This window comes from Aureococcus anophagefferens (genome assembly GCF_000186865.1).
Source record: "Aureococcus anophagefferens unplaced genomic scaffold AURANscaffold_1, whole genome shotgun sequence".
Taxonomy (NCBI): domain Eukaryota; class Pelagophyceae; order Pelagomonadales; family Pelagomonadaceae; genus Aureococcus; species Aureococcus anophagefferens.
In genome coordinates this window covers 2,528,822-2,543,066 of record NW_008705561.1, presented here as the reverse complement: position 1 = coordinate 2,543,066, position 14,245 = coordinate 2,528,822, and the positions used below count along the sequence as shown (strand labels likewise).

Below are 14,245 nucleotides of genomic sequence, written 5' to 3'. Positions count from 1 at the left end.
CGACACCGTCGCGTCCCGGCCCCTCGTGAAGTTCATGAACGTTACGAAGGTGCCGTCGATCCAGATCTTCGACCCGGCGGGCATCGTCCGGCTCGGCGACTCGCCGTGCATGCCCCAGGACTTTGATCGCGTGCGCCACAAGATCGACGTCGCGCGCACGAGCATCAAGCGGCGACGCAAGATCCACGCCTGGGTCGGCACGTCCTACGGCGACGAGCTCGCGCGCATCAACGACGAACGGCGCGACGTCCCCCGCGGGAGCCGCACGTGAAGCGTCTGTATGTTGCACCGCCCTGTGTCTGTTTAGTTTGTATAGTCTGTGACCCACTTCGAGATGCTGGCGCTTGGCGCCTCGTGCGCGCGGATCGGCGCGCCGAGACGGGCGGCGCCGCTTAGATGCGCTGCTTGAAAAAGCGTCGGAAGCGGCACGCCCGGGGTCGCCGGGGAGGCCCCGGAAGCCGGCGTCGCCAGGGGCGCTCGACAAGGTGAAGCCCGTGTTGAGGTAATGCGCTCGGAGTTGAGGCTCAACTTTAGCTCGCGAGCCGTGGCACAATCGTGCGTGCAACCACACCGATGCGATCGGCGGCTATGCAAGCGCTGCTCGCAGCGCTCATCTGCGCCGCGGCGCAGGCCCTGCGCGGGCCCGCCGCGCCCGTACGCGCGCCCCACGTCCTGCGCGCGACCCGGTCCGCCCTCGGCGTGGCCGTCAGCGGCTCCGGCTCGGCCAGGCCGACGGCGCGGCTGAGCAACGACGACCTGGCGACGTTCATGGACACGACGGACGAGTGGATCTCGCAGCGCACGGGCATCCGGGCGCGGCGCGTCCTGTCGCCGGACGAGTCCCTCGCGCAGCTGAGCGCGGACGCGGGGACGAAAGCGCTCGAGTCCGCGGGCGTCGACCCGGAGGACGTCGGCCTCGTGATCCTCGCGACGTCCAGCCCCGACGACCTCTTCGGCGACGCGACGGCCGTCGCCAAGGCCTGCGGCTGCGCGAACGCCGTCGCCTTCGACCTCACGGCGGCCTGCAGCGGCTTCCTCTTCTCGCTCGTGACCGCGGCGCAATTCGTCGAGAGCGGCGCGTACGACAAGGTGCTCGTCGTCGGCTCCGACGCGTTGAGCCGCTGGGTCGACTGGGAGGACCGGGGCGTTTGCATCCTCTTCGGCGACGGCGCCGGCGCCGTCGTCGTCGAGGGCGCGGCGGAGGGCGCGGCCTCCGGCCTGCTCGGCTGGGCGATGCACAGCGACGGCAAGGGACGCTGCGACCTCTCCTGCGAGGGCACGCGGAGCGCGCGGCCCCTCGCGGAGACGGGCATCGTCGTCGCCGAGGAGAGCGCCTACGGGCCCATCGCCATGAACGGGAACAAGGTCTACGTGTTCGCGACGAAGCGCGTCCCCGAGGTCATCCTCGAGGCCTTGGACCACGCGGGCCTCGGCGTCGACGACGTCGACTGGCTCCTGCTCCACCAGGCGAACGTGCGCATCATGGAGGCCGCCGCCAAGCGCCTGGGCATCCCCATGGACAAGGTCCTCGTGAGCCTCGACGAGTGCGGCAACACGTCCGCGGGCTCCATCCCCATCGCGCTCGACGACGCCATCGGCCAGGGCAAGGTCCAGCAGGGCGACGTCGTCGCCTGCGCGGGCTTCGGCGCGGGCCTCTCCTGGGGCGCCGCCATCTTCAAGTGGGCCGGGCCCCAGGCCCACTAGGGTGGTCAGTGTCGGTATAAGAGTATCCTTGCGGCCCTGCCTACCTCCCGGAGAGCAGGTTCACGGAGTTGTCGAGGCCGCTGCGCGCGGGCGGCGTCCAGGTCCCCGCGGCGCGGAAGATGCCCGCCTGGAGCTGGCTCCGCCGCGGCTCCGCCGCGGGCGCGGCCGCGGCCTTGGGCGCGGCCCCTCCGAGCAGCGCGAGCAGGTTCGCGGAGATGCCGCTCGTCGCGGCGATGCCGCCGCCGCCGTCGTCGAAGTCGCCGTCGTCGGACCACGCCGACGCGTCGTCGTCGTCGTCGGAGAGCGACTTCGCGTCGTCGGAGAGCGACTTCGCGTCGTCGGAGAGCGACTTCGCGTCGTCGTCGCTCTTCGCCCCGGACCGCGAGTCGTCGTCGTCGCCGTCCTTGGCCTCGTCCTTCGCCTCGTCGAGCCAGCGCACGCTCTTCGCCTCGTCGGCGGCGGCCGGCGCGGCCTCGACGTCGCTGTCCGCCTCGTCCGCCTCGTCCTTGCTGTCCGCCTCGCGCGCCAGGCTCGCGTGCTCCTTCTCGAGGATGGAGCGGATGTCCTCGACGAAGCTGTCGTTCTCGGACTGGCGCCGCTTGCGCAGGACGACCTCGCAGTCGCTCGCGTCTTTGATGATCTCCTCGATGCTCTTGTCCAGGACCGGCATGGCGGCGGGCGACGGCGCGCAGCGGACGGGGCAGGTGAGGGCCGCCGACGTGGCTGCCCCGACAAAGACGGCCTCATCGATACAAAGTTGAAGGCGCAGCGCGACCTTCGGCATGTTGGTGAGAGCGCGGCGCGGGGCTGCTCCCCGAGCATAACTCGATGGCGGTGCTGGGCGACGTCGAGGCCGCCGCGCCGGGCGGCGGGTTCAAAGGCGGCAAGAAGGTCGCCGGCAAGCGCCCCGCGAGCGCCAGCGCCGCGCGCAAGAAGCCCCAATCGACGGCGACAAAACCCCAGACCGCGAGCCGGCCCCAGTCCGCCGGCGGCCGGGTCGAGCCCCAGACCGGGCCGCAGTTCGTCGCGCGCGACTACCCCGACCGCACCTACGGCCCCGCGGGCCGCAAACCCCGGAAGCCCGCGTGGGCCGCGGCGACCGGCGCGCTCCACGCGGACGCGCGGCCCACGGCCGACGCCGTCGGGCGCCTGCGGTCGCGCCTCGCCCACGGCCGGTCGAGCGCCTTCGCCGAGTGCGCGCGCTTCTTCGGGAGGAACGACGACGCCGAGGACCGCGCGTGGGCCCGGAGGGCCGTCGCGCTCGAGCTCCGGCAGAATCGCGAGCGGACCTCAGGGCAGGAAAAGGGTGATTCAACGTCGCTTCAACGTGAGCGTTCCGCGCGCGTTCCGGAACAAGCATCCCCGCTTCGAGAGCGCTCCGAGAGATGATCGCTCGTCCAAAAATCAGCCGAAACGAGTGGAAAACGGCCGAGAGAGGAGCCTTTCAAGTTGGAAATTTCGCACCCTTTTCCTGCCCAGGCGGACCTACCTCGAGGCCCTCGGCGGCAAGGTCGGCGGCAAGCCCGACGCGCGGCGCGGGCCCGAGCCCAAGCTCACCTACGTCCACGCCGGCCGCGAGCTCGACGTGCCGGGCCTGACCAAGGTGCCGCGCCTCGACGCGGAACGCGAGGGCGCGACGCGCGCGGAGCTCGCGCGGTCCCACGCCCTCGAGCGCGACGGCCTGCGGCGGCGCGTCGACGTCACGCGCTTGAAGGCGCGCACGGCCCGCGAGGAGGAGGAGCGGCGCCTCGCGCAGCAGGCCGCGATCTGCGCGGATCTCGTGTCGCACGCGGAGCACGCGCGGGACCGGCGGGCGAAGATCTTGGACGCGGCCGCGTCGCCGGGCCTGGCGTCGCGGGCGACGACGGTCGCCGAGGTCGCCCTCGCGCGCGCGTCGGGCGCGTGCGCGCGCCTCGCGGCCTACTCGCCCGGCGACGACGCGGCGCTGACCGCGAAGCTCCGCCGCCAGCGGCCGTCGTCCGCGCCGCCGCGCGCGTCGCCGAAGAAGCGCAGGGAGAAGCCGCCGCCGGCGAAGCGCATCATGCGGCGGCCGGGCACGATGAAGCCCGTCGACGACCGCTGCTCGTGCTGCCGCGGCTGGCTCCACGGCGGCGCGGTCGTCATCCCCGAGTTCGGCAAGGCCACGGGGTCGCGGCGGCGCGACTTCTGCTCCTACGAGTGCGCCAAGGAGTGGAACATCGTCTGCGGACCCGTGCTCCACCGCCACGTGCGGAACACGCTCATCGACCTCGAGGCCGGCCGCTGCGTCGAGGTCGCGCACCCGCCGCGCTACGTCGCGCCGGGCCCCCGCGCCTACGCCGCCAAGGGCTTCCGCCACACGTAATTTGGCGCTTTAATTGTCGTCGATGGAGGCGTCGGCGACGTCGTCGAGCTCGGAGTCCGCGGCGGCGGCGAATGGGCCTAGCCCTACAAACGATTTCGGAGGGCCGGGCGGGATTATCTTATGCTTGGGGTTGATTATGGTGTGTTGGCGAGCGACGCTAAAAGACGGTCCGACGGACATAATGACATTGGCAAAGTCTTGGCAAAGATGTCCTTCATCGCGGCCCGGCATTTCTCCGAGCCCTCGTCGGCCCCGCGCTGGAGCCAGCGCCGAGCTTCTTCGCGATCCACGGAGGGGACTCCCTCGCCTCTTAAATAGCAAACTGCGACGGAGTGATAGGACTCGTGATAACCCCGTTGCGCGCCAAGCATGAAATATTTGAAAGCGCTGGCATCACCAGCTTCAGACAACAAGAAGCCAAGAGTCTGCGCGGACCGCACGTGACCACGATCCGCAGCCATGCGAAAAAGCTGCATCGCCTTCTTCTTGTCCAGCTTTACTCCGGTTCCGTCTCCGGTGTCGTACATCTCCCCCAGACTGTACATCGCATCTACACAACCGTACTGCTCCACAGCCTTCTTGTAAAGCTTCGCGGCTTTCTTATCGGATTTCACTAGGCCGAAATGGCCGCCATGGTGGTACGCGTCTCCCAAAAACTTCACCATCTCCGGAACCTCGTTCTCAACGTGGCGCCGAACTTGCGCCAGTGCTTCCGTTGGCGCTAGGCATTCCGCGCGACAAAGAGGACACGGCTCGTATAGTCCAATCTTTTGAGCGCACGACTCGCACGTCAACCGACAGCAACAGATGCGCAAGACTGGCGACTTGTCATTCACGTCCCACTCCTCCATGCAGATCGGGCACCGCGACCCGAACCGCTCCGATATTGGGTCAGGCTCCGGGTTCTCCTCGCGCCGCGCGCGAGCGGCCTCGTGCTCCGCGGCGATGCGCGCGCGGACCTCGTCCGCGTGCGACCGCGGCGCGGGGCCGTAGACCGGGAGCGACGTTGGGGGCGTCGGCGCCTCGGCGCGCGCCGCCTCCGCCGCACGCTCGTTTCGGATCTTCTTGCACGCCTGCCGGTGCCCCCGGTCGCGCCAATCGATGCGTTGACAGTCTGTCGAACAGTACTGCGTCGTGCCGCACGGACAATTCAGCAAAGTCTTCGGTTTCGCTCCACAAATTGTGCAGGTGAGGCGGAGCCGGAACTCTTTCGCTCGGGCCTTCTTTCGCTCGTATTCTCGCTGCTTTTCCTGCCAGGTCGCCGCCTCCTTGGGCGCCTTCGCGGGCTGCGTCCCGGTCTGCGTGCCCAGGAGGAGCCGCGCGGCGCGGCCGCCGTCGTCCGCGGCGTCCGCGGACGCGCCGCGGCCCAGCAGCAGGCGGACCGCGTCGACGCGGCCGCGTGTCGCGGCTCGCCCGAGCGGCGTCTCGCCCCAGCCGTCGCGGCCGTCGACCGGCGCGCCGCCGTCGAGGAGCCGGCCGAGCGCGCCGACGTCGCCGACGTACGCCGCGCGGCACAGCTCGTCCCCGGCGCCGACGGGCACGATCTTCGCCGCCCCTTTGAGCTTGCCCTTGCCCAAGAATATGAAGGTGCAGTGGCCGACGGCGACGACGCGGCCGCCGCCGTCGCGGTACTCCCTCCGGCACTGCATTGGCACGACGCTGCAGTCGGCGCACGCGGCCGCGTGCGCCTTCGCGCCCGCGGCCCGGCACGTCTCGGAGCACCAGACGGCCACGCCGCACCGCTCGCAGACCTCCAGAGCGGGGTAGAAGACCTCGCGCGCACAGGCTTCGCAGTGGCCGTGCGCGATGAACCGTCCGGGGAAATTCTTCGCCGGAGGTTCGAACGCCACGGGACGTTGGGCGCCGGGGACGGACGTGAGCCGGATAAGCTCCATACTCGCCGCCTGCATATCCCGTGGGCCCGTGTAGCTCGCCGGCACCTCCAATCCTACATTGACGCTGATGGCACCGAGGACCTGCATGACCCACGGCCCGAAGCCGTTCAGATCTTCGGGGGAAACGTTCGTCAGGTTCTTGCGCGCCTTCCGGGCCTCCACGGTCTTCGCCGTCGCGTACTGCATCGTCGCGGCTTATTTAATATAAGCGTGCGCCGAGAGAGATCGGGCGCGGACTCTTGGCGATTCGCTGTGGCGAGACCCCTCCGACGCCTCCTCCGCACGCCGGCTCCGGAGTCCTGAGGAGGCGTCCGAGTCGATGGATTCCCCGAGACCACAGGCTGGGCAACGTTAATCCATCGTGAACTCCGCCGTCGCGTGCGTGATGACGAACTCGAGCGCGCGGGGCATGTCGACGGCCGGCCGGTCGTAGAGCGGCAGGTCGATGCGGTTGAAGCACGTGTGGCTCCGCGGGTAGGCCGCCGTCGCGAGGGGCAGGGACGTCAGCGTGAAGCAGCGCGACACGCCGTCGCGCTGCTGCAGGTTGCGGAAGCCGCCCACGGGCAGCCGCGACGACCCCGTCGCCCACTGGAGGAGCCGCGCGCGCTGCTCGTCGTCCCAGCGGTCGACGACCTTCCAGAACGCCGCGCAGACCGGGTGGTCCTGCTTGGCGGCCTCGAAGGCGCCCTTGTAGACCGTGTTCCGCCGCCAGTCGCTCAGGTCCAGCGACGGCGTGCCGCAGAGCGCGAGCTCGAGCTCGCGCGCCGTCAACAGCAGCGTCACGTGCGGCGGCACGAGCTCGTGGAAGCCCGCGAGGAGCGCCGTGAGCTCCTCCCGGTGCGCCTCGAAGACGCACTCGCGCAGGCGCAGCTCGAAGAAGCGCTCGAGGTTCGCCTTGGTCACCGCGACGTCGCCGCCGCCGTCGACGAGCTCGACGGTCTCGACCGTCGCCTCGTCGGGCGCCGAGTGCGACCGGTGGACCCGCGACACCTCGAAGGCGAGCGCCAACGCGTCGAAGTCCTCCTCGGGGATGCTCCGCAGCTTCTTCAGCGACATCCACAGCGCCTCGTCGACCAATTGCAGGTCGTCGAAGACCACCGGCTCGCCGACCTGTGCCGAAACCAACCACTGGTTTGGGGGGTCCCCACCAAACTTGAGAATTCTCTAGCTCGGTCAAATCAAAGTCGATTCGGCTGATTTTTGGACGAATCGATTGCTCTCGTCGAGTTCTCGAAGCATAGAAGAAGATCTCGCGTCGAAACCGTCGCATACGCTCACATTGAAGTCGGGTTGAAGATTTGATTTCCACACAGTCGCCGACGAGGAACTTGAGGATCTTCACGTTCGGCGACGCCTCGAGGCACGTGTGCCCGTCGAAGAGGCACTTGGCGAGGCAGCGGCCGACGAAGCGGTACTGGAGCAGCAGCGCGTCGCGGGCCGCGCCGCGCGCGGGGCCGCAGCCCGCGACGTCGTACGTCGTGTTGCCCGCGTCGGACCTGCGCGGCGCGATTCGACGCTTCGACATGGGTTTGCCGCGCGCGCGTTCCGTCAAAAAAGGCATGCACGCGTCGAGGGCGCTCCGAGCGACGCTCGCTCGTCCACACATGGGCCGACACGAGCGGCGCGCGGCCGAGGGAGGAGACGTCGCGCGCGTCCGCGGCGCCGACGTCGGACCGGCGGAAGAGGCCGAGGTCCTCGTCGAAGGCGCGCGAGAGGCAGAGGCGCCAGAAGTCGCGCGACAGCCCCCCCGCGTCGAGGCCGCCCTCGCCGTCGAACTTGAGGAACCACGACATGCGCCAGGCCTTGGGCGCGAGCTTCTTGAACGCCTTGAGGCAGCCGCCGTAGCAGTCGCCGCGCTTGACCTTGAGCTCGACGCGGCCCGTCGCGTAGGGCACGCGCGCCGCGTTGAGGTAGTCGCGCACGGCCTGGAGCCGCTGGCGGAAGGGCCACATGTCCGCGCGCTCGATCGCCGCGCGGAGCTCCGGAGATAGCGCCGCGCCGCCGGGGAGCTCGAAGCCGCGCGACGCGGCCTCGAGCGACAGGCACTCGCCGTCGCGCACGCCCAGGGCCGGCGGCCGCTTCGACTCCGCCGCGGGCAGCGTGAGCTGGCGCACGAGCGCGTGCGCGTAGCGGTCCGTCGACGCCCAGACGACCTTCGCGGACACGGACCCGTCCGGCAGGGGCTCCCAGGTGACGATGCGGCCCCGGCGCCGCGCGACGTAGGACGTGACGCCCGCGCGCGAGCTCGTGCGCTGCGACTTGCTCTCGGAGTCGCGGTCGCCGCCCTCGTAGTCCCACGCGTCGAAGTCGATCGCGTCGTCGGCGACGAGCCGCCGCCGCGACTCGACGCTCGGCACCTCGATCTCGATGGCCGACTCGTCGAGCGCCGGCGGCGCCTCGACGTCGCGCCGCGGCTTCTTCGGGATGGTCGGCGAGCGCGGTAGACGCAGCAGCCGAGCGCGGCCGCCAGGACCGCGGCGGCGACGGCGCCGCCGGCGAGGACGCCGCTCGCGCCGTCGACGTCGAAGATGCCCGAGGACGCGCGCTTCTTGGGCTCGGACGTCGGCGCGGGGGACGGCGCCGACGTCGGCGCCGGCGACGGGGCCGGCGACGGGTCGGGCGACGGCGCGGCCGTCGGCGCGTACGTGGGCCCGGGCGACGGCGCGGCCGTCGGCCGCGGCGACGGCCGCGGCGACGGCCGCGGCGTCGGGGATCGGGTCGGCCGGGGCGACGGCCGCGGCGTCGTGGGGTGCGCCGTCGGCCGCGCCGTCGGCCGCGCGGTCGGCACGGGCGCGGGCCGCGCCGTCGTCGGGCAGAGCGTCGGCGTCCTCGTGGGGCACGAGCTCGGGCACGCCGTCGGGCACGCCGTCGGGCTGCTCACGGGGCAGACCGTCGGCGCGCTCGCCGGGCAGGGCGTCGGGCAGGCCGTCGGGCAGGCCGTCGGGCTGCTCACGGGGCAGACCGTCGGCGCGCTCGCGGGGCAGGGCGTCGGGCACGCCGTCGGGCACGCCGTCGGGGCGCTCGCGGGGCACGACGTCGGGTCGGCCGAGGGGCACGTCGTCGGGCACGCCGAGGGACAGGGCGTCGGCGTGCTCGCGCCCGTGGGGCACCCGGAGGGCAGCCAGCCGCCGAGGTACGTCGGGCACGGCGTCGGCAGCGGCGTCGGCAGCGGGCTCGGCGCCTCGGTCGCGCAGGAGCACGCGCAGGCGACGTAGGCGCTGACGCCGCCCGCGTCGTCGCGGTCGCACCGCTTCCACGGCTTGGCGCCGACGTACTCGCACCCGCGATCCGGGTGGCCGTCCTGGTACCAGCTCGTCGAGTCGAGCGCGCAGCCGCCGTCGTCGGCGGCGGCGCACGCGACGAGAAGCAGGAGCGGGAGGCGGCGGCGCGGCGGCCGCCGCGGCGCCGCGCGGCCGGTCCGAATCATTCAGGGCCCGGCGGTGGCTGCCAAGGTCGACTGTGTGCGGGTCGAGGTCATGCTCTCCAATCGGGAAAATTCACATCAGCCCGGGCCTCAACCAAATATGACCGCCGGATTACCGGGTAGTGCCCGGGAGGCCTCGGTAATTACCGGTAATTACCGGGTAATTACCGCAGAAGGGTAATTACCCGGTAATCAGGGCGTCCGCGGACGGCTAGAGGCGGTATGGCGGCTCGAAAGGACCACCGCGAACCCGCGTGTCGACCGAATTCTCTTTTAGGTGGCTTCCACGCGACAACGCCGGCGGCGCGCTACGGCGTGGGGGCCGTCGCCCGGCGCGCCCGTCGCGACGTCGCGACGAGCAGCCGCTCGGTGGCGGTTTCGCGCCGCGCGTCGACCGCGACGCGAAACACGACCGCGACGGGCTGCGACGCTCGGATCGTCAGCCACGTGTACTAGCGGACCGCGGCCTGTACGCGGATTACCCGGTATCGAATTATGGCACCGGGTAATTACCGGTAATTACCGGTAATTACCATTACCGGTAATATACCGCCAAATTACTCCGGCGGCTATACAACCAAATGGATGCGGTCGATGTTACGGCTCGCGTCTGCTGCGCACCGTGCGATCCCACGGCCGAGCTGGCGCTAAGTTAGGCTCGGCAGTCCATCGCCGCAATCGAGGCACAACTCATATTCGAGGACTGGCAGTCGGCGCTCTCGCGCGGCGCGCCGCGGGCCCCGGGCGGCCGAGTCGCGGTCCACGGGCGCCGGCACGACTCGGACGCTGCTGAGTCCGAGTCGGGCGCGAGACGGACGATACAACGGGGTCGCAGCGCGCTACCTAGTCGCCTCAGCGAGCGGCTTGCCGACAGCTGAGGCCGGCGGTGAAGACAGCTTGCTTGAAGCTCTCTGAAGCGCAGAACAGCTCGAGGCTCTCCGAAGCTTTGCACCTGGCATCGCAATTCACGCGACCGCCTTACCCAAACGAAGCCCGCAAGCATCGAACACATCACCGGCACCCACCACATTGCCACCATGGCCACCCTCAACGACAAGGCGCTCGAGTTCCTGCAGCGCACGCCCACGAGCTCCAAGGACCGCGTCTTCCCCGAAGACCTCAACGAGCACGCGCTCCAGAAGCTCAACTGCACGCCCGCGGCCATCACGGACCCCGTCTTCTCCGAGTCCGTCGAGGAGATGAGCCGGCGCGTCAAGTTCGTCTGCTCGACGCCGCCCGGCGCGCCGCGGACGCTCCGCGGCGCGGCCGCGACGCCCGTGTCGCCGCTCCTCGGCAAGCGGCGCCTCGACCGGTCGCCGCCGCGGTCGCCCGACGCCCTCGGCGTGCGGCTCCCGTCCGTCGTCACGCCCGACAACAAGCCCCGCGACTGGGCGCGCGACGTCGAGGCGCCGCCCGCGCTCGACCTCGACGGGTCGCCGCGCGCGAAGCGCGTCAAGTTCTACTCGTCGCTCGCCGCCGTCAAGGAGGAGGCGCCCGAGGCCGCGCCCCACTGCGCCACGTGCGGCGGCGCGACGGTGCCGTGCCGCGGCAAGGCCTTCGAACGGAGCGACCTCGACTACTTCGAGCCCTGCGCGGGCCACGTCTGCCTCCGCTGCGACGCGCCGGCCTGCGCCGAGTGCGGCGGCGACGTCCAGGCCCTCCCCTTCTGCGCCGCCTGCCTCGAGATGGTCCAGCACGAGGCCGGGTCCTTCGTCGCGCACGTCCAGCCCTACTCGCGCTACCTCTGCAAGGGCGGCGGCGACGACTGCAAGTGCAACGCCATCATCTGCGACGGCTGCCACGCGCAGCACGAGCGCGGCGCCGAGCTCGCGGACCTCGGCCTCGACGGCACGCGCTACCTCGCCGACGACGACGAGCTCAAGTACTGCCTCCAGGAGGAGGTCACCGACGACACGCGGCTCTGCGGCGACTGCTTCGACCGCGTCCGCGACGTCGCCAAGGCCCGCCTCGCCGCGTGACGCGGCGCGCCCCTTCGCCCCTTCGCCCGCCGGCGCCGACGCCCTTCCGGTATGGAGGGGCATCCGCCCACCCTGTGTAACCCCCGTGACCCCCGACGGCGTTACCGCGCGCGGTTCATGCCGCCGTAGGTCTTGTTCCGCTCGCGCTCGACCTCGTCCCAGGACCGCTTCGGCTGCGGCGGCGGCGGCGGCGGCTTCTTCCGCGACCCGCGCGGCGCGAAGCGCGACGCGTAGTGCGACGGCGCGCCCGGCTCGCGCGCGCCGCGCCAGGACGGCGCGACGACCTCGCCCTGGCGCGCCTGCTGCGCGAGGGGCACGGCCTCCGGCGCGGGCAGCGCCTCGGGCACGTAGCCGAGGAGCGGCGCGTCGCCGCCGTCGGACCGCGCGCGCTTCCGCGATGTCGAAGGCTCCTTCTCCTTCTTGTGCGACTTCTTCTTGCTCTCCTTCTTGCGCTCCTTCTTGCCGTCCTTCTTGCCGTCCTTCTTCGACTTCTTCGCGGCCTTGGCCGCGCGCGCGACCGCGTCCGCGGGCGCGAGGCGCTTCCAGCCCTCAACGCGGTCCGCGCGGTCCGCCTCGGGCGCGAAGACGTCGACGCCGGCGCCGAGCGTGTGGGCCGACGCGAGCTCCTTGCCCTCGTAGACCGCGCCGGGCGCGAACTTGGATTTCGGCGCGTCGGCGGGCCCGTAGTGGCCCGCGGCCTCGGCCTCCTGGGCGTCGTCGCGGTCCCGGAGCTCGGGCGGCAGCTTGTACTTCTCGCAGTGGTCCACGCGGAGCGTGCGGCTCAGGAGCGACGCGCCGTTGCCGTTGTCCACTGCTAAGATCGTGCTCCGCTGGTCCTCGTACTTGGCCCAGCACCAGCCGCGCGGCTTGCCCGTCTTCTTGTCGCGCGGGTAGTTGAAGTCCTCGATCTCGCCCCACTGGCTCAGCACGCAGATGATGTCGCCCTCGCTCAGGTCCGTCGAGAGGCCCCCGACGTAGACCCAGGCGCTGTCCTTGTACTTGGCGTGCCACGACGCCTCCGCGGAGATGCCGAGCTCGAGCTCGCGCTCGTTGAGCTTCTGCACCTGCGCCATGTTGTTCATGGTCGCGAAGGGGGGCGCGCCGGCGCGACGCGATGCGGGTTAGCAGACGCTCAGAGATGCTTGGCGCCGGCCATTCTAGCCATCGCGGTGCCTCAAGGTGGTAATGTTTCTGTGTTGAACGTGCACGAGATGTGCACGCAACCTTTTGACGTTCAAAAAAATGGGCAGCGCTTGCTCTCGGTGAAGCTGCCCTTCGCCTGAGCCGTCGCCGCCGCAATGGCACCGCGCCGCTGGCGCTACTGGTGCGCATTTTTGGCCGCGCGGGCCGGCGCGACGGCGCCGACGGCAGCGCCCACGTCCACGGCGGCGCCGTCCTACTTGACGGACGCGCCGACCGCGACGCCCGCGCCGACGGCCGCGCCGAGTGCATCGCAGCCGCCGTCGACCACGCCGTCGGTCGCGCCGACGACGTGCACCGTAGACCCGGTCTTTTGCGTCTACACCGACGCCGTGACGGCGTACGCCATCGACGTCGTCCAAGGCGAGACGCAAGAAGTCTTCGCGATCCCGGCGAGCCAGCGGCGCACCTGGATCCAGCTGGACGCGACGGCGGACATCGACTTGAAATTGGAGACTTCCGGCGGCGTCGTGCTTCTGGACTACAGCACGGGCACAAACTGGGCGAATTCGTTGACGGAGTACACCTACGCCGGCATGACCTTCGATTTCTGCGTCGACGGCTGCGACGAGGACATCACCGTGGGACCGTACTACGACGGGAGCAGCTACAACGTCACCGGAGACGCGTCCTACTACAACGAGTACGTCTACGTCGACCGCGCGACGGAGGATCTGGTCGTCTCGGCGGTCGGCTACGGCTCCGGCACGGGCACGCTCAGCGTGCTCTACGACTGCCCGGGCACGTGCTGCACCTGCGCCGCGGCGACGTTCGCGCCATCGCCGGCGCCCTCCGCGACCCCGACGACGGCGGTGCCGACGACGGCGGAGCCGACGACGCCGCCGACGACGGCCGTCCCGTCCCTGTCCCCCACGACAGCCCCGCCGTCGGCCGCGCCGTCGCTGTTCCCGACGACGGCGGCGCCGTCGGCCGCGCCGTCGGTCGCGCCGACGACGTGCACCGTCGACCCGGTCTTTTGCGTCTACACCGACGCCGTGACGGCGTACGCCATCGACGTCGTCCAAGGCGAGACGCAAGAAGTCTTCGCGATCCCGGCGAGCCAGCGGCGCACCTGGATCCAGCTGGACGCGACGGCGGACATCGACTTGAAATTGGAGACTTCCGGCGGCGTCGTGCTTCTGGACTACAGCACGGGCACAAACTGGGCGAATTCGTTGACGGAGTACACCTACGCCGGCATGACCTTCGATTTCTGCGTCGACGGCTGCGGCGAGGACATCACCGTGGGACCGTACTACGACGGGAGCAGCTACAACGTCACCGGAGACGCGTCCTACTACAACGAGTACGTCTACGTCGACCGCGCGACGGAGGATCTGGTCGTCTCGGCGGTCGGCTACGGCTCCGGCACGGGCACGCTCAGCGTGCTCTACGACTGCCCGGGCACGTGCTGCACCTGCGCCGCGGCGACGTTCGCGCCATCGCCGGCGCCCTCCGCGACCCCGACGACGGCGGCGCCGACGACCGCGGGGCCGACGACGACGCCGACGACAGCCCCGCCGTCGGCCGCGCCGTCGCTGTTCCCGACGACGCCGGCGCCGTCGACCACGCCGTCGGTCGCGCCGACGACGTGCACCGTAGACCCGGTCTTTTGCGTCTACACCGCCGCCGTGACGGCGTACGCCATCGACGTCGTCCAAGGCGAGACGCAAGAAGTCTTCGCGATCCCGGCGAGCCA

General features: G+C 70.7%; 3 protein-coding genes across 3 annotated transcripts; 1 reads left to right on the top strand and 2 right to left on the bottom strand.

Moving 5' to 3' along the window:
* Positions 1-588: 588 nt before the first annotated feature.
* On the top strand, positions 589-1,704 carry KAS2 (hypothetical protein; the record flags this gene model as incomplete). Its single annotated transcript, XM_009034328.1, has 1 exon — positions 589-1,704. One exon carries the CDS (start codon positions 589-591, stop codon positions 1,702-1,704), a length of 1,116 nt encoding a protein of 371 aa, XP_009032576.1.
* Positions 1,705-6,369: 4,665 nt separating this feature from the next.
* On the bottom strand, positions 6,370-6,876 carry AURANDRAFT_5052 (hypothetical protein; the record flags this gene model as incomplete). The annotated part of the gene is made up of 1 exon (XM_009033857.1): positions 6,370-6,876. A coding segment is annotated over one exon (507 nt), but the record flags the coding sequence as incomplete, so codon positions are not given.
* Positions 6,877-12,059: 5,183 nt separating this feature from the next.
* Positions 12,060-12,419, bottom strand: AURANDRAFT_19053 (hypothetical protein; the record flags this gene model as incomplete). The annotated part of the gene is made up of 1 exon (XM_009034167.1): positions 12,060-12,419. A coding segment is annotated over one exon (360 nt), but the record flags the coding sequence as incomplete, so codon positions are not given.
* Between the last annotated feature and the right edge of the window lie 1,826 nt (positions 12,420-14,245).